Raw genomic sequence first — 22170 nt, forward strand, 5'->3', positions numbered from 1 at the left:
GGTCCTTGACTTGAACATGTTTGAGAACCACTGCTCTATTGCAAAAGGGATCCAAAAAAACGAAAATAGCTAAAATCTTGAAAAACTGTGGAAAATGTTGAATCATTTTGAAACAAATCTTCTCTTATATGGGGATCCCTGGCATAAAATCCTTTCACATGGGGGTCCGCGGCCAAATACAGAGGAATTTGGGGATCCTTGACATGGAAAATGTGTTAGAACCGCTGTTATAGAGCCACACCGTAAACAGTCAAGGCATGTAGGTCCCATTACTAAAGAGCAGGTCAGGATGTGGTGTGGCTGTACTGTGGTTCCTTACCGGATGTTAGGCGTGGCACACATCAGAACGTCGTTGAGCAGGAAGAGGCGTCTCTCCTTGGTCTTGATGATCTCGCCGTGCTCGTTGTAAACCGTCTCCACCATGTCGTCTGAGCGAATCAGGTAACGGCTGCCGTTACTGAGAAGCTAAAGGTGTGTGGGGGTTCAAAAAGGTATCGTTATGCATATCCATGTAGTCCAGGGGTAATCGCCATGCTAGCTAGTGGCGGACATTTTAGTCAAATTACGGGTCCATTTGGTTCCATTTTTACACTCTCAGAGTTAAGGGGGTCCTTGCAAATAAAACATTTGAGAACCACTAATACTAGTTGGACTCCTGATATGCCATAGTGTCGTAGTAAATACGTGGCATACATATTCTGAAGAAAACCTGGAGACTTGACATTCAGTAATTGGGTCTTATGATCAAAATAAGAACATTATAATGTTTTCAAAAATTTGCCACGGACAAGACCAAGTCTTTGCCACGGTGTACAGACCTATAGATGACCCCTGACGTGGTCGCTGGTGCAAAGACAAAGTGTTATCAAAAGAAAAAAAAATAGTCAGCAGAAACAGCTGTATTCCCAATATTATTATTGCACAAATCAGTAAACAACGTCTAGACCATGTCCAAACGCTGTTCGTTGCTTTGCGCAAGTAAGAACATTCAGAGCTAAAGCGTGGGGACATGAGGTTATGAGGTCAGCTGACTTTATACAGAACAGTTACCAGATTTGTCCTGTACTTTGCTAGTAGTTCATAATTACACCTTGGGGAGTACTAGTGTGCCATGCGCTACGCTGTGCAAAGCCACACGCTATGAATACCATCGCCTTCGGATGGAAACCTTGTACCCCATGAACCCTAGCGTCCCTATGTTCAGGAAATGGAAAAAAAAACCTGTGTTCCAATGTCTGGAACACAGACATTTTCTTATGTCTCAAACTTTTTCCAAAGTAGCCGATCTACAAGCTCAGAACACATCACATTGTGTTGCGAGATTGTAGATCTACAATTCTTGGTACTTTTGTGCGACACTGTCACATACGATATAAGTATAGGGCAAAACATAAAAAGACGATAAGCACCTCGGTGGAGGAATAGCGTGTGTTCAAACGAACAGAAACAGAAACCCTCACACACCACACACGCACACACGCGCGCACACACACACGCACACACACACGCACACACGCACGCACACACCTTGTTGAGGTAGCGTTCGTTCATGGCCTTGGCGATGTGCCGGATCTCACAGCGCTGGTCGGCCTCTCTCTTCTTCTCGTTGAGTTTCTCGGCCAGCGTCTCCAGCTCCGTGAGCGCCATCTGCAGGGGCAGCCGGTCAGCGTGGCCCACCGGCGTGTTCTTCAACATGTCCTGATGGGAGCGATGTAACACTTGTTAACTGTGTATACTTATATCTATCGTATATCTATCTACAAGTAAGACGCGCGAACGCGGTAAGCGAACGCAAAAAAAGAAAAAAAAAAAGAAAAAAAATATTTTAAAAAAAGTAACCAATAAAATAATTATTTTTTTAAAAAAAAAAAATCTGCGTTAAAAGGAGCATCTTAGAAAAATACAAATTCACCAAAAAAAAACTTGGAATGTTTTTGAACAATTCAACAAAGTGTTTGAAGTGCCTGTTTCACCCACTTCCGGGGGGCGGAGCCAAAATCCGAGCCCGATGTATTTGTTCGTAGACCCCCACTTAGGGGGGGTAGAAAAAGTTTGGGAGCGATTCGGGCACTTTTCATTTAACATGGGGTTTCAATGGGGAGTTTTTAGGAGCCTTCTCCGGGGCGTGGCTTCCGGGGGAAGGGGCGGGCTTAAACGCAACCTTGACAGGTGTGTTCAGTTTTCAAAGACCTTTCATTTGATGTATGGTACGTCTAAATTGGACATTTACTTATCTCAGAGGAGCTGCACACAGGCAGTGCACACAGGCAGTGCACACGGAGACACAGAGACACAGAGACACAACCCAAGCAGGGTTACATAGGGTGCGTTCGGATATTGCACACCGGAGCGCACTCGCCTATTAGTTTGTATTGGCCAGTGCGCTCAGTGCTGTATTTCCGAACGCACCCATAGTAAGCTCCACTTGGTCGGAGGCGCGGCTTCGCCGCGCCTCCTCCCGCGTTCGCAACTATTTTTTAATAGCCAACGTATAAATGGATACAGTGGTTAACTAGTATATGCCTCTGCACATATTGATGGTTTGGCCAACTAAATTGCCACCATAGCTCAAGACATTTAAAATTATTGATCCGTTTTCTTTTTCTGTTCAGCAAAGAATCCTCAATAATGCATCAGAACATCTTAGCCACCTTAGCTGTCAGGTTCTATACATAATCCTGCATTTTTCCTGTAGCACTTGGCCGTGTGAATAATGCTCTATCCTTAAAATAATAACTGAAAGTAGCGTATATCTACAAGCTCTCAATGCGTTACAGACGGATTGAGAGCCTGTAGATTTAGGCTACTTTTGCTGCTGAAGACATGTTGTCTTCATTATGGAATCCAAATGACTGAAGTCTAGATCTGCCTTTTTTTTTATCGTGAAAGTTTGTGCAAATCCTTGAATATATATTTCCTAAAGCAAACATTGTATTTTTTTTTGTTCCAGGGACCCCCAGAAGCAAAGATTTGAGTTAGAAATGTTCGCTTTAAAAATATATATATTCAAAGATTTGCAAAAAAAATCACGATTTTTCCCAAATAAATAGCAGATCTACAAGCTCGTAGCGCGGCACTCGGTGCCGCGATATGAGCTTGTACATCTGCTATTTTTGAGTCGTGGCAACTGAGAACTTTACTCCATTGGTCTATGCAGGGAGTGAGTAAGTCGATGCAGAGTGATGGAGTGATGGAAGTTAAACAAACTGCCTCGCTGATACGTTGGTTTGTGTGTTCTGGGAACTCTATGTATTGTCTTTAATGTTGTGTTGTATATCGTTATATTGTTATGTGTTTTTCTGTTGAACAGACTATGACACGCTACATCCCCATGCGACAATTAAGACTGATGATGATGTTTCACTTTCCCCAAATGTACGCTGTTTGTTAGCATTTTCACCACGGGATCTGTAGTCGCGGTCGTGGTCCCATAGCCTGGAGGGACAGTGGGTGGAAATGCGTTTTATGGACTGGTAAAGTGTTTTTACAGTCTGCAGGTGGGGAGAACACTCCACTTTAATGTTAACACTCATAGCACAAGCGTGGGTTTTGTTTTATTTAGCTAACTCTAATGTGAATAAATACTATGGGTTAGGGTTAGTTAGGGTTAATACTATGGGCTATGGGGTGACTGTAGGTTAGTTAGTAGGTAGAGGGGCTGTCTGGTAATCAGAAGGTCACCAGTTCACCCCCGCCCCCTGGTCTATGTGTCAAAGTAGACAATTAACCCCTAATCGCTCCCCGCTAAAAGATAGGAGATCGCTAAAACTAGATTTCCCCAGTGGGGTCAGAAAGGGTCCCCCTATAACATGACCATACAGTAAAGTGCTGGTACAGTGGGTAGTAGTGTCCAAATGTCACTCTGAACTGCTTCCATCCAGTGGTGTAAAGTAACTAAGTACATTTACTCAAGTACTGTACTTGAGTACAATTTTGAGGTATTTTTTACTTTAATGGAGTATTTCCAGTTTTCAGTACTTTTACTTCTACTCCACTACATCTCAGAAGCAAATATTGCACTTTTACTCCACTACAATTCTTTTAAAACTTTAGTTACTAGTTACTTTTTAGACTTCGATTATTATTTTAAAATACACTAACCACTTCAGCCCTAAAAATACATTTCGGCCATTTGAAAAAGAAAATAGCAGATCTACAAGCTCACAATGCGTTGCGATGCGACGCATTGTGAGCTTAGGCTATTTCAAAATATTCTTTTATACATTTTGAACTCGTGAAATGGGACATTATGCACTGAGTACTTTTACTTTTGTACTTTAAGAATATTTTGATACCAATACCTTTGTACTTTTACTCAAGTAAAGTTTGCATTCCTGACCTTCACTTGTAACAGAGTATTTATTTTCTACATTGCAGCATTGATACTTTTACTTAAGTAAAACATGTGAGTACTTTTTTCCACCACTGCTTCCATCATTCTTGATTGAAACTTGAATCCACCTTATTCTGTGCCAGGCAGAAACAAAGGTTTCTGAAATCTGCCATGCTTTAGTTTAGAAGAGGCAGGGTAGGGTAACCTAACCAACATGTCAGGGCAGATGAAGAGAAATGCCCCCCTCTACATTTCACCAGAACACACAGGACCTACAGGTACTAATATGCATGGAGCGCCCTCTGCTGGCAGAACTGTGTAACATAATGTCTATTGCACTAGCTATACAAGGTTCCTTCTACTTGTGAATGAGCTGATGGTCCAGAGTCCATCCTACCTGCAGGAGCAGAATGAACTGTGGAAACCTCTGGATGGGTTTCATCATGAGTCCATACAGCGTCATGCGGTCACCGCTGGTCTCCTGACGTTGCTGAGGACAGGAAGGAAAGGAGGAAAGGAAGTCAACTAACCATGGTAAGCTAAGAACCAAATAGGATCATATACGTACATTAGGCTAACTATAGACAAGTAAGACGCACGAACGCTGGAAGCGAACGCAGCTCGAAAATATTGTGTATTTACGGACTTGTAATCCGTGTTATTTCACTGTGATGGGGAGAAAACATTGACATTGTGTGTGTGTGTGTGTGTGTGTGTGTGTGTGTGTGTGTGTGTGTGTGTGTTTTGCAGGCTGTTGTGCATTTTAATCATAGCATTGTCTAAATTCCTGCACTCTGGCGCACTCTGGCGGCTGCAAATAGGCAGTGCACGCACGTGAGTCACATGGGGGCGCGAGGCAATGAGAGCGTGAGTCACATGGGGGCGCGGCTGCACACAAGAGCACACAGTTACATAGTAAGCTCCACTTGGTCCTTCCGCATTCGCAATAAAAGAGGCTAAATGGAGAAAAATACAGAGGAAAATTCCCTGAATATGTATATTCAAACCATGTATTATTAGAATAAATAACATTTTATCTGAACCCCATCAACACCTACAGGGACTTTATACTGCATACGTATAATACAAAAAGCATTGCTGCTGATAAGCCTGCCTGAGGTTGGATAATATGAGGGCAACAACAATAATTTATTTATCACTTACCCATAGCCTTATTTATTCACAATGACAATGAGGAAATATAATTTGATCAAACCTTTTAAGTTAATAAATGAACATTACAGGCAATTCCCCTGGTGAATGAAAGGGGATTCCCTGACAGTGAGGGGAGTGAGTAGGCTCAGAAAACAAGTGGAGTGCCTCTGGCAAGGGCTCTGCATCTATATCTATAAATTGCAGTATGTGTTTGTCTATCTGTGTGTGTAACTGTCCCAATTGACTTCTAACTTGTGTGTGTGTGCGATAAATCCACGAACGACTGTATCTGTCTGTCCACAAGTTGTGTGGAGGACGCACCAAATCTCTGTGTCTGTGGTGTAGGCATCGGCTTCCCTGACTGGCCAACCCACAACCCATTGTCTTCATGGATTGGCCAAGCTTTGCGTCCTGTTTATGCCACTGCACCAATAATAAGTGCTTAATATTAAACTGCAGCTTAGATCAATAATTATTATTATTATCATAATTCTGCTCAATCCCTGTATGCCCCTCCAATTTAGTCATTGCCAGTTTCCTAACCCCATGTGTATAGTCCCTGTCACTGCCAGCCCCTACTTGTTGGTCTTATAGGAAGACCAGCTGCTTATTTTTCACCTGACAGTGAGGGGTTTCACCAGGAGGATGTACTAGCCCAGTTCCACTCCCTGCTGAACAGGAGCCCTGGCCGACCTGTAGGTGTCACTAGTGCAGCGACAGAGAACACCCTCCCATGCCAGCTTCCCACGCGGGAACACGGCCAGTTGTGTTCATTAAGGCAACAACACACCAATCATTGTTGTCAAGACTACTACAGACTGTAAGTTGCATGAAGTCGGGAGATCAGTTGGTTGAATGGTGTGAAAAGGTTGCTGAATGCACCTCTCTCCACACCGCATCAACAGGCACCATAAACAGGCTATTTATGGTGCTAAAAATAGCCTATATGGCTTGTTGTAGCTTTTCAACAACAAACACATGAACATGTCCATGCTTAAATCATTTGAGAAATTATAGCCATAATAAAGATAACCACTCAGGGTGCCTAGGACATGGGCACGAGGTTATCTGTATTCAGACAATTTTGGTTTATCATATCGTTCTTATTTAATGTTAAAACAATAAACACTGCATGCCAGTGACTGAACTAATGATCAATATATTATAAATAGCTAGAATTATTTGGAGAAAATGGCACAATTTCTGCTTGGGTACTGTGGGGATACTCACCACATTGGGCACGAACGGGCCTTGCGCATCCGCAGAGTAATCCAACGTTTCATCATCATAATCATCAACATTTTCAATTGATAAAATCTCCTATCTATCCTTGATGTATATCCATTGTCCCATGAAATAGTTGAAGAATGAGCAGAAACATTGCCACCCGGAAAACATGAGATTGTTGTTTTTAAATCGACATGCAGCTTTCTGCTGTGTTTCTACTCTCATGAAGTGTCTCTAACTGCTGCTGTGTGCTTCTCGCTCTGACCTTGAGGAAGTCCAGGAATCCAGGTTTGGCGGCGCAGGTCTTCCTCACCACCGCCATGGCTGTGCTGAAGTTGTTCACATACTCACTGTATGCGTCCAGAACCATGGACTTAGAGAACTGTTAAGACACACACACACACACACACACACACACACACACACACACACACACACACACACACACACACACACACACACACACACACACACACACACACACACACACACACAGGCACACGCACACAGGATTTAATATTCAAGATTCAACTTCAGGGTCAAGTCTTAACCCATTAAAACCAGGAAAGCATCTGTGTGTCATTTTAGATTTTAGCGTTGGCTACTCAAAAACAGCAGATATAAGCTCACAGCGCGTCACTTCTGGCTCATTTTGAATTACGAAAACATTTGAGAACTACTGATTTAGAAGGCATTTATAGAACTGGCCTCAAGTCGTAACAAGTTAACAATAATAGCTCAGATTTATATAGCACTTTTCTAAGTACCCAACGTCTTTTTGCAGCAGTCAAACTCAACAGAGGCTTAGTGAGAGCTTAGTAAGAGCCGTGTTTTAGTCGAACGCTCTGAAGCAACAGGACGATTAAAGTGGTCAAAAGCCAGTCCTGTGCTTTGGGGACAGGATGACAGAGGGCACACACACACACACACACACACACACACACACACACAGGATGACAGAGGGCAGTGGGCAGACACACACACAGGTCTCCATGCTGCACTGATGTCACGCCAGGGGTCGTGACCTTACATGCTGGTACAATAACAAAGCAGCAGGAAATGAAGCTGCAGGCGGGACGGTCCGAGAGATGTGATGTTTTGTTTTAACCCATTGAGACCCTGACCCCTGAGGCCCACTCTACAAACGCCTTCTAGATCAGTATTAGTTCTCAAACTTTTTCGTGCCAAGGACCCCCAAAATAATACGTATTTTGCAGTGGACCCCCATCTGAAAATGTTTTGTCAGGGACCCACCAGAAGACAAGATTTTGAGTTAAAGACATTGAAAATGATTCAAAAACACTTTCAAGATTTTTCAAAAATGTAACAAAATAGCAGATGTAGAAGATCGCAGGGAGGCACGAAGTGACGTGGTTGTGAGCTTGTATATCTGCTATTTTTGAGAACCACTGTTCTAAATCGAAAAAAAATGACGTTGCTATATAATAAAGCTAAGATCTAAAATGACACACAGATGCTTTCCCGGTTTTAATGGGTTAAGGCAGCAGGAGACAGTAGGAGGGTGGAGTACTTCCTATGAGACGGCAGAGCGCAGCGTTCTCTCTTAACGTGTGTGTGTGTGTGTGTGTGTGTGTGTGCGTGTGTGTGTGTGTGTGTGTGTGTAGCCGCCGGGAATGTGAATGTCCTTGCACTGCATGTTGTCGTCACAGAACGAGGAACACTTGAATAAGCTATATCAGGGGTCTTCAACGTTTTCCAGGCCAAGGACCCCCTAGCTGAGAGAGAGATGAAGCAGGGACCCCCTCTATATTGTATAAAATTGTGTTTCAGATAAAACTTTTTTTTAATATCTTGGTCTGCTCTTTTTTCCCTCTACACCTATACCTCTTTAGCCAAAAATAGCCGATCTACAAGCTTACAACGCCTCGCAGCGCGAGGCGTTGTAAGCTTGTAGATCTGCTATTTTTGGCTAAAGTCTTCCTCCGAATAGGGATGCTAGGGTTCAAGTGGTTAATGTAAAAAAAGAATATCTTATCACACAAAGATTTGGCAGCCCCCCTGCAGTATCTCTGAGGACCCCCTAGGGGTCCCGGACCCCCTGTTGAAGACCCCTGAGCTATATTTATATGATCCAACAGTGACACTTTCACGGCGACACTTACAAAACACTTTCAAAACTAATCACACTCCGTTTTTAAAAAAATGCTCGCTCACCGATGCCACGAAGACGTCGCCGATCATCTCCAGGTTGTCCCACTCGCCCACGCGGCTGGCCAGGGCGATCTGGAAGAGGAAGTGGCACTGCAGGATCTCGCGGACGCGGTGGAAGGTGATCTTCAGCTTCCTGTCGCTCAGCAGCCGCGGCTCGATCTGGGACAGCGGCTTCTCGTAGTGCTGACGAGAAGGACGAGACGGCGAGCCGTGTGACGAGGGAGAACGTGTGTGTGTGAGAGGGTTTCACGGCATTACCCGATGAATGTACATACATACCGTACCTCTAATATCCTCTTCAGGGCGTCTAGGTAGTTCTTCTCACTCTCCAGTATGGAGCCCAGGATGCATCTCCTCACCAGCTGTCAGAAAACACCAAATACAAGCTTTTCACTGATTGCGATGTCCGATTGATTGATTGAATACTTTATTTAGTCAGAAATGTAAACAGCACGAGGTACAGTGACACTTTTAGGCTAAACACTAAAAAGTCCTGGGGGACTTGTTTCCATTGTGTGCCACTGGCTGTACTGTTTACATGTGACAAAGTTGAACTTGTGAAGATCTATTTTCCTCAAAGACAACTGTCTGGGTGCGATGTATGAAGAAAGATCATTGGACATTGGAATTCGGATCTGACTGTCCCATATCAACAGGGACATGTCAATCTGAAGACGGTGTGTATTTGGCCACGGTTTCTGCGCAACAGGCTTTGAGGTATGTTTTCTTTTGCTCGATGGGTGTGTTCGAGGTGTGACCCAATCAGCAGTAATGTGTGTGTATATAAAGCCCCTTATTCACAAAAAAAAGAATTACAAATTACAAATCGATTGAAGAATAAAGAATTGCATCGGACAAATGGCTGCGATGGTGCGCCATCGAACCCAGTTCGATTCCTGTGTTTTTTCGGAGGCATAAAAAAATGTATTGAATATAAAATTGTGTTACAAAATGTATTGCGCCGTATTAGAAAGGCATTGTGCACAATGGATCCAACTAACGTCTGTTTTTGGTTTCTTTTGAAAGTGTTTAGGGTTTTTTATAATTTAGGGTTATTAGTAATCCACGCCACAAGGGGGCAGTTAACACATCAGTGATGGGTTACATCACTCAATCAGGCAGTAAGTAGGCACAGGTGTGTGTAGCTTCAGTGTGTTTGGACTGCAGGAGATGTCTTGGTTCTTTACTGCAAATGCAAAAGCAAATATAGAACACCATATTGACAAAAGGAAGATAGATTAAATATTGAACAAATACTAACACTGCCAAGGAACCATTTGACAACTCCAACAACACAGAAGAAGCAAACAACAAAGGACTTATCAAAAGGTATGTGCATCAAGAACACAAACACTGGAGCGTCCATTCACCACCTTCACTGTCTGCACAGGTGTAGTCACAATTAAATTCCTTTACAAATGTGTCTGAACAGCGCCATGTATCGTTCTGGTTCTGGCTCAGCAATATCACGGGATTTGGTTTTCAGGCTGTGAATGACCAACAGTCTCGCGATACTTTGTCACGTTCAGAAAAGCACTCTTTAGATACCTCAATAAAACTATACAGTGTACACATCGAAAGGCAACACAGCAGAAAACAATGTGTGATATATCTTCTTTTATTTTCCTGGGCAGAGTATTTTACAAGGGTCGCAGAAATAGGGTTTGTTCATAAGCTCGTCTACCTGGCTTTCATTGACTCCAACGTATTACACCGAACCCTCGGCTGCAGTTTGCCTCCCAATGTCCCAATGCGACAAATCTGCTGGCTGGAATGGCTGGATAGCGAGAATGAAGTAGATGACCATACCTTCTTTTTATTTACCTTGAGCCAGGTGTGGTCAATTAGTGCCTGCTGCTTGCATGATGTTGCATCATTCAGTTTAGTTAACTGAGACAGAAGCTGGACATCGGCTCTGACTGTCAGAAGAGTTTTGTGTTTTTTTCCCCTTGGACTGCTGTATTTCTTAGTGTGCGTGCAACTAAATGTAAGTACTGTACCTTTGTTTGTGATGCAAGAACAGGATTATTTGTACTGTTTATGTGTTGTTAAGTGGTGCAGAACTGATGTGGGTGTGAAGACTTTAATATATCCTCAATTAGAAAGACATCATCCTTGTGTTCTGACCGGACATTATGTAGGGGTTGCCACCGGTTAAGCAATCAGCTCATCAGCTTAATTCATATTCAATACAATTCTTTACAGAAGTATTAAACGCGCATTTCAACCGATTTCATCGGGCTTAAAAACATATTTGAAAAGTACACAAACAATGAACAGTGGCGTAAAATTGCAGAAACCTGTGTGTGTTTATCTGTCTGTATGTATGTACAGTATGTATGTGTGTCAGTCCCGCGCATAACTTGGGTACAGTCTGACCGATTGACTTCAAACTTGGTGCGAGTGTTGTTGCCGATGACCGGGGGTTTGGTGATGATTGTAGTAATTTGGTCGGACCAGCCGTTGTCCAGAACCGAACAACCACTAATCTCTGTATCTGTAGGAACGCTGATGCACAGAGTGAATGGTACCTGTTGCTGTGACAGTCCCTCTGGGGCGGGCCCAAGCACTGGCTCCACGTTAAAACAGTCCACTTCAATGAAGAGCTCTGAGCCGTCATCCTCAAAGCAGTCCGACTTCCTCTCTGGAGCGGTGACAGAGAGTTAAAAACAACAAATAAACAACAACAGTCATATAAACCATCACCAGTCAATCTCATTTTGCGTGTTAACGATTGACTCCCCGCACATGATTTGACCGGCAATCATGTAGTGCAGTGGTTCTCAAACTTTTTTGTGCGAAGGACCCCCAAATGATATTGGCCGTGGACCCCCATCTGAAAAGGTTTTGTGCCATGGACCCCCAGAAGATTTATGCGAAATGATTCAAAAATGTCCAAACATTTTAAATATTTTTTAGAAAATAGCAGATGTACAAGCTTTAGCTGGGGACCCCCTGGAACCCCCTCAAGGACCCCTGGGGGTCCCCGGACCCCACTTTGAGGACCAATGATGTAGTGAGCACAAACTGTGACATTCACTTAGAATAATAAACTATTAGGTAGGACTTAAGGAGAGATTGTCCGTTTGCTGTGACGTTCATACCGTGACAGAAGGACTTGGTCCTGATGTACGACCGTCCCTTCTTCACCGCAGCTTTGGTCTTCTCAAGTCCATCTTTGGTTCCTTCCTTAGCTGCTTTTACCAGCTTTTGCATCTTCCAGACAACACGAATACATGAATTACTCAATAAAAACAACAAGTGGGGTTTATATCTTTTTGAAAGGTACATTTAGTTTAGTAGGGTTTTGACGGAAGCCTGAGCGATGTTAGCGGCGAGATGAAGACAGATGTCAGATCATGTAAAATACAGAACCACCACAGCAGAATATTTACAGGAAAAATGACCTGTTGGTTTGTGTGTGTGGGATAAATGTAGTATAATGAGGTTAATGATGATGGCTGCTATAGTTGTCGGTAACTGTGAAAAGATTTAGATCTGGATGTGCATTTGCCATGTATATGTAAACGCACATGAGTTGCTAGTGTCTCAGTCAGTGTACTTCATGTACTTGATTGGTGTAATTACACACTGTAACAGTGGTGGAAAGTAAACTAAGTATTGTACTGTACTTGAGTAAACAGTTTTGATTTATATATTTAAATTTGTATTCCTATACTTCACTACATCTCAAAGGCCAATATTGTACTTTTTACTCAACTATGGTAGTTTGTAAATTTAGATTAATGCATGAATAATTCCAATACAATAACATGATTGTGAAATGGATCATTCTGCATTATGAGTACTTTCACTTCTGGTACTGCAAGTGCATTTTGATGCCAACACCTCTGAACTTTTACTAAAGTAAAATTTGGAATACAGAGTATATTTACATTGTGGTATTGCTACTTTTACTTTAAGTAAACAAAAGATCTGAGTATGTCTTCCACCACTGCACTGTAGAAAATGTCCAACAGTTCATGAACTCCCACATGTTTAAACAATGAATGACAAGGGAGGCAGATGAATTATTATACACAAACCCGCCACCATCACCGCCACCAGCAGCCAATTACATCACAGGAGGACGACGCCCAGAGTGGGGTTAGCTAGGTTAGCCGACAGCAAAGGGCGGGGTAGGGGGGACAACTTTGTCTAGCGCAGGGAGACGGAGGTGGATGGGGGGAGACTGAGCCGAGCGGCAGGCGGGTTTTACCTTCTGCTCGTGTTTCTGTTTAAGTTGCTGCAGTTCTACTGTTCCCACTGTATTTGCCATAAGATCTTTCATCTTTTTCTCATAGTGTTCTTTCAAGCGTGTCAGATCTTGAGAGAGCTAAACAGAAGCAGAGCATGTATACATTACGTTGATGGGAGCTCGTCTGCGTATCAACGAGCCTAAAGCCTCAGTTATGCTTAAGTTGTCGGTGCCGGTGTCGTGCTCAGTAAATAGCAGATCTACAAGCTCACAGTGCGTCACGAATGTGACGCGTTGTGAGCTTGTAGATTTGCTATTTACGGCATGCAACACCAGCGTGCAACTAAGTATAAATCAGGCTTATAGCCCTAACGTTCTACTACTTAATTTATACTTGATGGTGTCAAGCTCCAAAAATAGCCGATGCACAAGATCAGTTATTTCCGGTGACACCATCGTACTACTGCGACAAAGTATAAATCTGACTTGAAACGGTTTCGTCTCGTCGTCGTCGCAAACCTTTGGTCTGAACTAGGCTTAACAAGTCTTGACCTCAGGTTTGCGACGAGACAAGTTGAAACTTCTAAAACGGATCGAAATCCTGGTGGATCTTGATTTCTACCGGTAACTACAAACGTTAACCACAGGGGCCTAGGTAGGTATGCGGTGGAAAGTTGAACTACGCGACTGCGATACTGCTGTGAGATAAGTGTACTTCTGCGATTAAGCAAGAAGAGGTGTTCTGAATTGCGACTCAGCCCACGTCAATACCTATATATGATAAGGACACTCCTTTAATTATCATACACCCCTATTGATGTGGGGTGAGCGTGACCCTCAGCCAGCCAATAAATTATTGCCTGGAATAATATTTAAAAAAATCTGTGGATGTGGACAGGGGGCGCAAGCCCATATATGAGACAGTGAAACGAGTGTGGTTTGCAGCATTCTAAACCGGACAGTCAACATCAAGTCAACAAGCGGAGACCGTTTGCTGTTTCCATAGCAACTGTTTTGTCACAGTCCCTCCGGCCTATGGGATATAAACAGCAGACCATAAAACTGGACAGTGACAGTCCACATCAAGGCGAACGAGTGGAGCATAGATTACATCTTATACTTCTTAAATCAAAATAACGTTAACGGAAAGTAATGTTTTTTTGGATTGTGCCCGAAAGCAACGACATGCAAGTGGGCTGTCTATTATTGAAATGACCAGTTAAGGTGATCAAATAATTTGCAAATAGTCAAACATGAAGAGTTGTAACTATGATGTGTTAAGACTCCTTTCTGCAGACTTCTTAACATCTTCTTAACATCTTTGATGTTAACAGCGATACGAAATCTCCACGAGAAAGAAAACATGAACCATCTGCTGTAAATTAGCTAGTGTTAATTTATCTCTGGGAGTGTACAGAGGACCATCTGTACTCTCTCACTGAGTTACAAGGCTTTTACTGTTGTTCTTGTCTTATATCAACAACCACAAATATCAATATCCTGTCTCTCTCTTGTGTTTTTGTTTTTTTACCCCCCTCTTCTCCAGATGTGTAAAGTTGTACAGTAATATTGACGCAGGCCTGAGTGTCTGACAGGGTGGGGGTGAGGAGGGTGTTGTTTGCTCTACATACGTGGGTCTTCCTCTGGGGCTTCCCCCTCATGAAGGCGTGGGGCATGCCGTTCTCGGCGCGGCCCTCCCCGTCACTGGCCTCGTCGTAGCTCTCGAACTCGCTGGAGCTCCAGCCGCTCTCGCAGCCTCCCTCGTCGCCCAGCTCCACGTCGTCGTAGATCATCTCATCTGGCTCTGCAAGGGTTAATAACACATTGTTAACTCATCTACTGAACGACTTCAGACGTTTTCAAAAATAGCAGATCTACAAGCTCATAGAGCGGCACAAAGTGACGCGCTATGAGCTTGTATATCTGCTATTTGCAAAAGTATAAAATAATGGTTAAAGTGGTTAAAATGATTGTGACGCTATATTAACTAGGACCCCTGGGGGACCCCACTTTGCCACTTTGAGAACCAATGTGCTATATACATAGCTAAAATCTAAAATGACTCAATATGTTTCCCCGGATTGAATGGGTTAATAAAACACATCATGAATGTGACCGTGCACTTTTGTGTGTCTCTTGTACATGGCAGTGTTTAGCAGAAAAAAAGGCTTCAAACTGCAAGGTTGTCCAAAATGTCTGATTATGATATGGCAGTGGTTTTCAACCCTTTTCATATCAAGGTCCATTATTTATTCTGCATTTGAGCCACGGATCCACCATTTGATGAGATTTAGCCTCAGACCCACAACTTTGTTGTCGTTGGATAAGATTTTGACCACAATTCCATGCTGTATTGATGTTGGTACCAATAGGAGAGATAACAGGCAAACGTTGATCAAAATAACAATTCTTCTACATTCTCTAATTGTGTACTTCTTGTAAATTAAGTCATGCAGATGTTTAACAATAATGTAACTCTTGAGAGCGTAAAATGAAACCAAATTTGGTTTTACTCTCTCAAGAGTTAAAGATCTATAAGGATCCATTTGGTTACCAACTCTCCCAAGGTTTTACTCTCTCAATAGTTAAAGATCTATAAGGGTCCATTTGGTTACCAACTTTTACCGCTTAAACCCTATCTACTTCTTTATACAAAGTCTTTCTTTGGATCTCCTTTTTCTCTCTACACCAAATCTCTTCACCGAAAATAGCGGATCTACAAGCTCACAATGCGTTGTATAGCGAGGCGTTGAGATTGAGGGTGTCATTATGCGCTTAATGTCCTCAAAGTCACGCATCAGCTTTGAACTGAACAGATTGGACCTTCCGTTCCAGAAATAATGGCCAAAACTTCTTGGAAACGGCCACTTTGCCAACATAGAGGGTTTATGTAGTTAAATGGTGAAGTGGAACCAAAAGTGAACCTATATTCCAGAAAAGTGGCAAAGAGGAACCACAAGACACAATGGTTGAAGACGTAATTGAAGCAACACAAATAAAACCCTGATTTAAGAGGGAGAGGGAGACACTAACCTGTGTTGGAGTCTGAGTTCTCTCTGGGAACGTCATCGTAAATCACCTCGTCTGGACCTGAACCGCACAAACCAAAGAGAACAATATCTTACAATCATGAGACAGGATGCATGGAGAAACACCACTTCCTCAAAGAGGAGAAGAGGAGGAAGGAAGTGTCTGGGATATTCACTTGTTTCAAATAGAAAGAAAGAAGGAAAGAAGGAAGGAAAGAAGGAAAGAAAGAAAGAAAGAAAGAAAGAAAGAAAGAAAGAAAGAAAGAAAGAAAGAAAAAGAAAGAAAGAAAGAAAGAAAGAAAGAAAGAAAGAAAGAAAGAAAGAGAATAATGAGAGGACAACACTGCTAAGTTTTGTACTGGGACTTTCTCAGAGGAGAACATCAAGGAAAATACACAAACAAAAATAAAATATTAAAAATGTTATCTGTATGAATAATAATAATAATAATTATTGTTGTTGTTATTATAACAATAATTATCATGACTTACTCTCCATCCAGGCTGTGTTGGCAGGATCAGACACCCATTTGGTCAAGGCATCCTCCTCTCTAATTGGTGCATATTCTTCACTGAAAACACTTCAAACATAAAACATACAAACAACACCATCAGCTTTCACTGACAGGATCTAAACCAGGGGTACCAATCTTTTTTGTGCCCTGATTAAATACTATTACTAAATAATGTTTTTATACTTGCATCATAAAGTTGAATTAAGATTACACATTCTGGCTATTCATTATTAACCCACAATGAATATACCATTTTAGTCTTTATGTTTGCATAATGAGGATATTTGATATTGTAGTCCTGAAAATGACGTTATGTGCATGGAATTGAATGCCTTCCATCTCACTCTGAGCCATTCACTTGACCAGGTTTAGCATACTGATACTGTCATCATATGGAATACATATATGGTTGAACATCCCAAAACAAAATACACAGCACACCTGCACCTCGTTGAGATGAATTAGACTTGGGGGTTATGGCCACAGCCGAATGGAGAGTTATGACACTAGCGTTGACTCCCATTGTAAGAATGGAATGCGGAAGTGCTCTGTCTATCTCAATGGTATAGTTCCAATGTTTGGAACTATAGCCCATAGCAGCCCGCTTTGCGGCGAGATCAAAGCATGACGTTACTCTCTCTTCTACACTCTGGTTATGACATGATGTTGCATTAGTTCTCTCTCTCTCAAATCATGATCATTGAATACTGGGTTAGGGTTAGGTCATTGAATACTGTTCTTTTCATGCGTGTCACGGGACAATGCATGTTAATGGCATTGATTGAGACAGACAGACAGGGTGGGGGGTGGGTGGAGTTGTTCGCAGATGTGTTGATGGCTTCTTAACGATCCTCGTTGTTTCTGAAGGTGTGGTGTGGCGAAGGTGTGAATGACTATGTCCTTACAATGCGTTAAGTAGGCTACCGACATCTGTTTTCAACTAGCAGTATTGAGCAGCAGAGGAAGCAGCTTGAGAGCAGGGCCACATAATAAAATAAAATCTATATTTTCGTGAGGCAAGGCTCCGACACATACATTTTGACTGGGTGAGCCAGGGTGGGTCTGACTTCTGATTGTCAGATTCTGTACCCACTAAGGTACAGCTGCCCGTAAAATACATCCCGTTGTCGGCAGGATTCAAACCTGCGTGAGGAGACCCCAATGGATTTCTAGTCCATCGCCTCACGCCATAGTGATTATGATCTGTTACCATCAGGATAAAACAGTGTTTATGTCAACGTAGGGGTGGGGGCAAATGGACAACCTGCGCCACACTAGCCAAAATAGACTAGATTTCTAGCCACGACAACCCTGTCTACTGCCGTAGCTCAACTAAATTTCCCAGAAGCTTGTGGGTAGCTTATAATAAGCAGACATGGCAACACTGCTTGTTTCTACAGGGCGTGTGTTGTAGTGTAGTCAGTCTGTATGATTTACAGGCAGTTGTGAAGGTTCTTCGGCAAAGAGATTTGGTGTATCGGGAGAAAAGGAGGGGGCCATGTATAGAGCCCTGGGGGACCCCGGCCAATGAAGTATATAGGGTTAAAAATGTTTAAGACTATATATATAAAAAATAGCAGATCTACAAGCTCATAGTGTGGCACAAAGTGATTCTTCATGCCACACTCTCATAGCGTAGTACGAAGTGATGCGCTATGAGCTTGTGTATCTGCAATTTTGGAATATGATAGCCAAATCACTCTGAAAGATGTTCACACACCTGTCTGCAGAGTTGTTTCCAGTCGTGACCACTGTTACTATGGAGATAGAAAGAGAGAAAGAGGTTAAGACAAAGCAATACACTTTACATTTTTTAATTGTACATCATTTAACAGACGCTCTTAATCCAGAGCGATTTACAGTAAGCACGGTAAACACAAGGTAATACATCAAATGCATATAGTAATCTAGGATCATAGGTAAACCAAGAACCTATTATCAGTCTAAACAGTAGAATTTTTAGAAAATCTGTATATATATATATATATGCTATACATATATATGTGAACTGTAGGATGCCAGGTCCACAAATGAACCTGGCATCAGCCTTTGTATAAGCCCAGTGGTGTAAAGTAACTAAGTACATGTACTGAAGTACTGTACTTAAGTACAGTTTTGAGATATTTTTTACTTTACTTGAGTATTTCCAATTGTCAATACGTTTACTCCACTACATTTCAGAGGCAAATAGTGTACCTTTACTCCACTATAATTATTTGAAAACTTAAGTTACTAGTTACTTTGCAGTTTTTTATTATTATTACAAAACATACATTAACCACTTCAGCCCTATTTACATTTCGGCCATTTGAAAATAGCCACAACAGCCATTGTGAGCTTGTTGATCTGCTATTTTCAAAGGATTTTTATGAAAAACTTGTGAAACGGGACAGTCTGTGTAACGAGTACTTTTACTTTTACTTTAAAACCCTGCAAGACCCACAGTTGCAAATGTGTAACATTTGTATTTTATCAAAAAGTGTATAAATCATTTGTTTTCCTGTTCTTCTTTCACCTAAACATCATCATTGGATCCTATTGTTTAGTCTTGCAATGCCATTGGCCAGGATATTTGCATATAAGTACCCCCCACAGGGGCAGGAAATGTCACAACTTCTAAATCCTTGAAGGAAGAACAACTCTCTTTTTCACTGGACGCCGGGATTCCTCACAAAAAAGTAAGTAAAATGCCCATTGCATTACTATAGAGATAGATAGATAGATAGATTATAACCATTATAACCAATTTCTTTTTTGTAATCAATTGTACTCGAAGACAAATATACTGCATTAGCTTATAAAATGTCATTGCCTAAAATGTTTTAGCAATCGGTTTGTGGTAATTTTAATCGGTTTGTGGTAATTGTTCATGTGGGAGTTGCCCAGTTAGGACTCTCTCATCATTGTTCATGTGGGGGGTGGTGGGGATTGCCCACTTACGACCATCCTCAATCCCTTTGTTAGGCTAAGCACCATCATCACTCCCTTTGTGAGGATAAGCAACAATAGGTTGACCATACAGTATTGTGTGACTTGTGAAATGTGTACCTGCAGTGAGATGTGTAAACACTACTAATGTACTAAAGGTATTTCTTTATTTTCATTTCAGAATGCCACAAGCAAGGAGAGAGCCTCGCACTGTAAGGGATGTGATGGATATTGTGCTGAATGGAGAGAGTGATGTGGACATGGACTTCACTGAAACCGATGAAGAGTCGGATGAAGAGGCCTGTGGAGAGGAGTCCAAAGAAAACCAACCACCCAGTGAACCCACTGACTGCCCAGTAGATGCAGACATTCAGCCGCCCCAACCGGCCAAACACGCCAAGCCCCGTGAAAGATATCGGCGGCAGAAGAAGAACTTCATCAGCCCTAATACAGACTCTTCTGGCCCACCTCTGACTGAAGATGTGAGTTCTCTCCACACACCACTGCAGTACTTCCGTCGGTTTGTGTCCGAAGACATGATTGACTCTCTGACAACAAACACAAATGTGTACAGCCTTCAAACAACAGGAACACCGGTTAACACAAGTAGAAAAGAAATAGAGCAAATGATGGGCATGTATCTGCACATGGGCCTTGTGCAAATGAACGTATGCCGAATGTTCTGGGAAGCCCACACACGACACGCCCCTGTAGCTGATGTGATGCCACGCAACAGGTTTCAGTCTTTGCTGGCCTCGTTACATCTAGTTGACAACTCGACAGTGCCAGAGAGGGAAAAGAAGGACACACTCTGGAAAATCCGACCATGGCTGAATTTGTTCAGAGAGAAGTGCCTACAGGTTGTTCCAGAAGAGACTGTGGATGAGATGATGATGCCATTCAACGGGAGGGTCAGCAGCATCAAGCAGTACATGAGAGGCAAGCCACACCCCTGTGGTGTGGATTTGCTGGACTCCTACACAGCCAAGTACAAGTTCCCCCTGAAAGCCCGTCGCTGGTACATGTACATCTTCTGGCACACCATCGCCCTTGCTGTGATCAACGCCTGGCTCCTCTACAAACGCGACTGTGAGGCTCTCAAGGTCCCACAGAAAGACATCCTGAAAGTCAGACACTTCCAGGCACAGCTTGCATGCTCTCTCACTCTGGTAAGAATCAAGTTCTGTTTACCATTTGTCATTTTAATATTTCAATGTTTGCAATATCTCAGACTTTGTATCCTGATGAATCTTTGACATGTACATTAATTTATTCTGTTCTAATCAGGTGAACGCTGCAGTCAAAACGCCAAATAGGGGACAACCATCTTTAGCCCAGAAAAGACAGCTGGAAGAGAGTCCAAACTGCCATCCATGCAAGGCATCACGTCAACATCTGCCAACAGATGTTCGCCAGGACCAAGTTGGACACCTCCCACGGAAGACACAGAGAGGGCGCTGCAGGAATAGTGGCTGTTCAGGGTACACCACCTTACTCTGCCACAAGTGTGATGTTCGTCTGTGCATTTCAGGGGACAGAAACTGTTTCTGGGACTATCATCACTGCTAAAAAGCAAGTGATTGTAAATGGTGTTCAAAGTGGGAGGATGAGAGGGGGGTGGGGTGCCTGTTTCATTTTGCGGAGCAGGTGTGAATTGCCAGGAATTGGTCTTGGGTGGAGGGCTGTTTGCATCCCTTTAGCAATGCAAATCAGAGTTGGTATTGTGACAGTATTGTGTGACCAGTGTATATTGTAATTAGGTTTCTTTAGTACATTTATTGTACTGTTTTTCATTTTGTTGTTCTTTTAATAAAATCACAATTCTTAAAAGTATGGCTTATTGATGTTATTATTCATAATGTATACTATTCTGAGGCCAAATATTATTCATAATGTATACTGTTCTGATGCCAAATAATAAACCATAACCATATAAATGAACCCTTAAGTTGTTTTAGTGAAGTAATATAGACATTTGCCATGTAATTCTGACAGTGAGTAAAAATGGCCTATAGGAAATTCTGCTACCCGATAGACCCAACGTTGTAATATTACAACATTTCAATAAAACATTTTTAAAAACACTATATTTTCCTCTCCAAAGTACTCCTACAAGTAGAAATATATCTGGGTCTTGCAGGGTTAAGTACATTTTGATACCAATACGTTTGAACTTTTACGCAAGTACATTTTTAATTCCGAACGTTTACTTGTTACAGATTATTTCTACATTGCAGTATTGGTACTTCTTCTAAAGTAAAATATTTGAGTACGTTTTCCACCACTGCATAAGCCTTCAAGGTCGGCCTGCACGCAACACCTGTAGTTCACCTTAACCACCACAGGGTGTGGTAGATGACTAGTAGATGACTAGAGCTAGTAGATGAAGTAAATCTCTCTGTTGAACTTCCCAACTGTTAATTTCATTTGACATGTGCTCAATTTAAATTCCAGAGTCAGATAACCGTCCTGTTTTCCTTGAGCCATAACTCTATCGAAAATGTCATGGCTGTGCACGGCTGGAAGCTAATAATATAATTCATGAGAGCGAGCTTGTAATGAGTTATAATAATCCAAAATAGATGTTTCTGCGACTTTCAAAAATACTCTGCGT

At 42.2% G+C, this 22170-nt stretch overlaps 2 protein-coding genes across 3 annotated transcripts in view; one reads left to right on the forward strand and one right to left on the reverse strand.

The window, feature by feature from the left end:
• The window catches only part of arhgef10 (Rho guanine nucleotide exchange factor (GEF) 10), a 235584-nt gene that overhangs the window by 63232 nt on the left and 150182 nt on the right, over positions 1–22170 (reverse strand). Inside the window, exons 5-17 of one of the 2 annotated variants that reach the window (XM_080413202.1) lie at positions 18349–18385; positions 16606–16694; positions 16119–16175; positions 14717–14889; positions 13107–13223; positions 11992–12103; positions 11419–11531; positions 9172–9249; positions 8891–9070; positions 6981–7097; positions 4731–4823; positions 1528–1698; positions 320–465 (exon numbers count right to left, since the gene is read on the reverse strand). In XM_080413202.1, coding sequence (XP_080269328.1) covers positions 320–465; positions 1528–1698; positions 4731–4823; positions 6981–7097; positions 8891–9070; positions 9172–9249; positions 11419–11531; positions 11992–12103; positions 13107–13223; positions 14717–14889; positions 16119–16175; positions 16606–16694; positions 18349–18385 — 1483 coding nt within the window. The remainder of the gene's footprint in view (positions 1–319; positions 466–1527; positions 1699–4730; positions 4824–6980; positions 7098–8890; positions 9071–9171; positions 9250–11418; positions 11532–11991; positions 12104–13106; positions 13224–14716; positions 14890–16118; positions 16176–16605; positions 16695–18348; positions 18386–22170) is intronic. The other variant, XM_080413203.1, reaches the window with a different exon arrangement.
• LOC308074095 (uncharacterized protein) lies at positions 19739–21125 on the forward strand (the record flags this gene model as incomplete). The annotated part of the gene is made up of 2 exons (XM_080413429.1): positions 19739–20725; positions 20844–21125. The coding sequence occupies 2 exons, from the start codon at positions 19739–19741 to the stop codon at positions 21123–21125; spliced, it is 1269 nt and encodes a 422-aa protein (XP_080269555.1).

Source organism: Gymnoscopelus braueri (assembly GCF_963280865.1).
Source record: "Gymnoscopelus braueri genome assembly, chromosome: 19".
NCBI lineage: Eukaryota > Metazoa > Chordata > Actinopteri > Myctophiformes > Myctophidae > Gymnoscopelus > Gymnoscopelus braueri.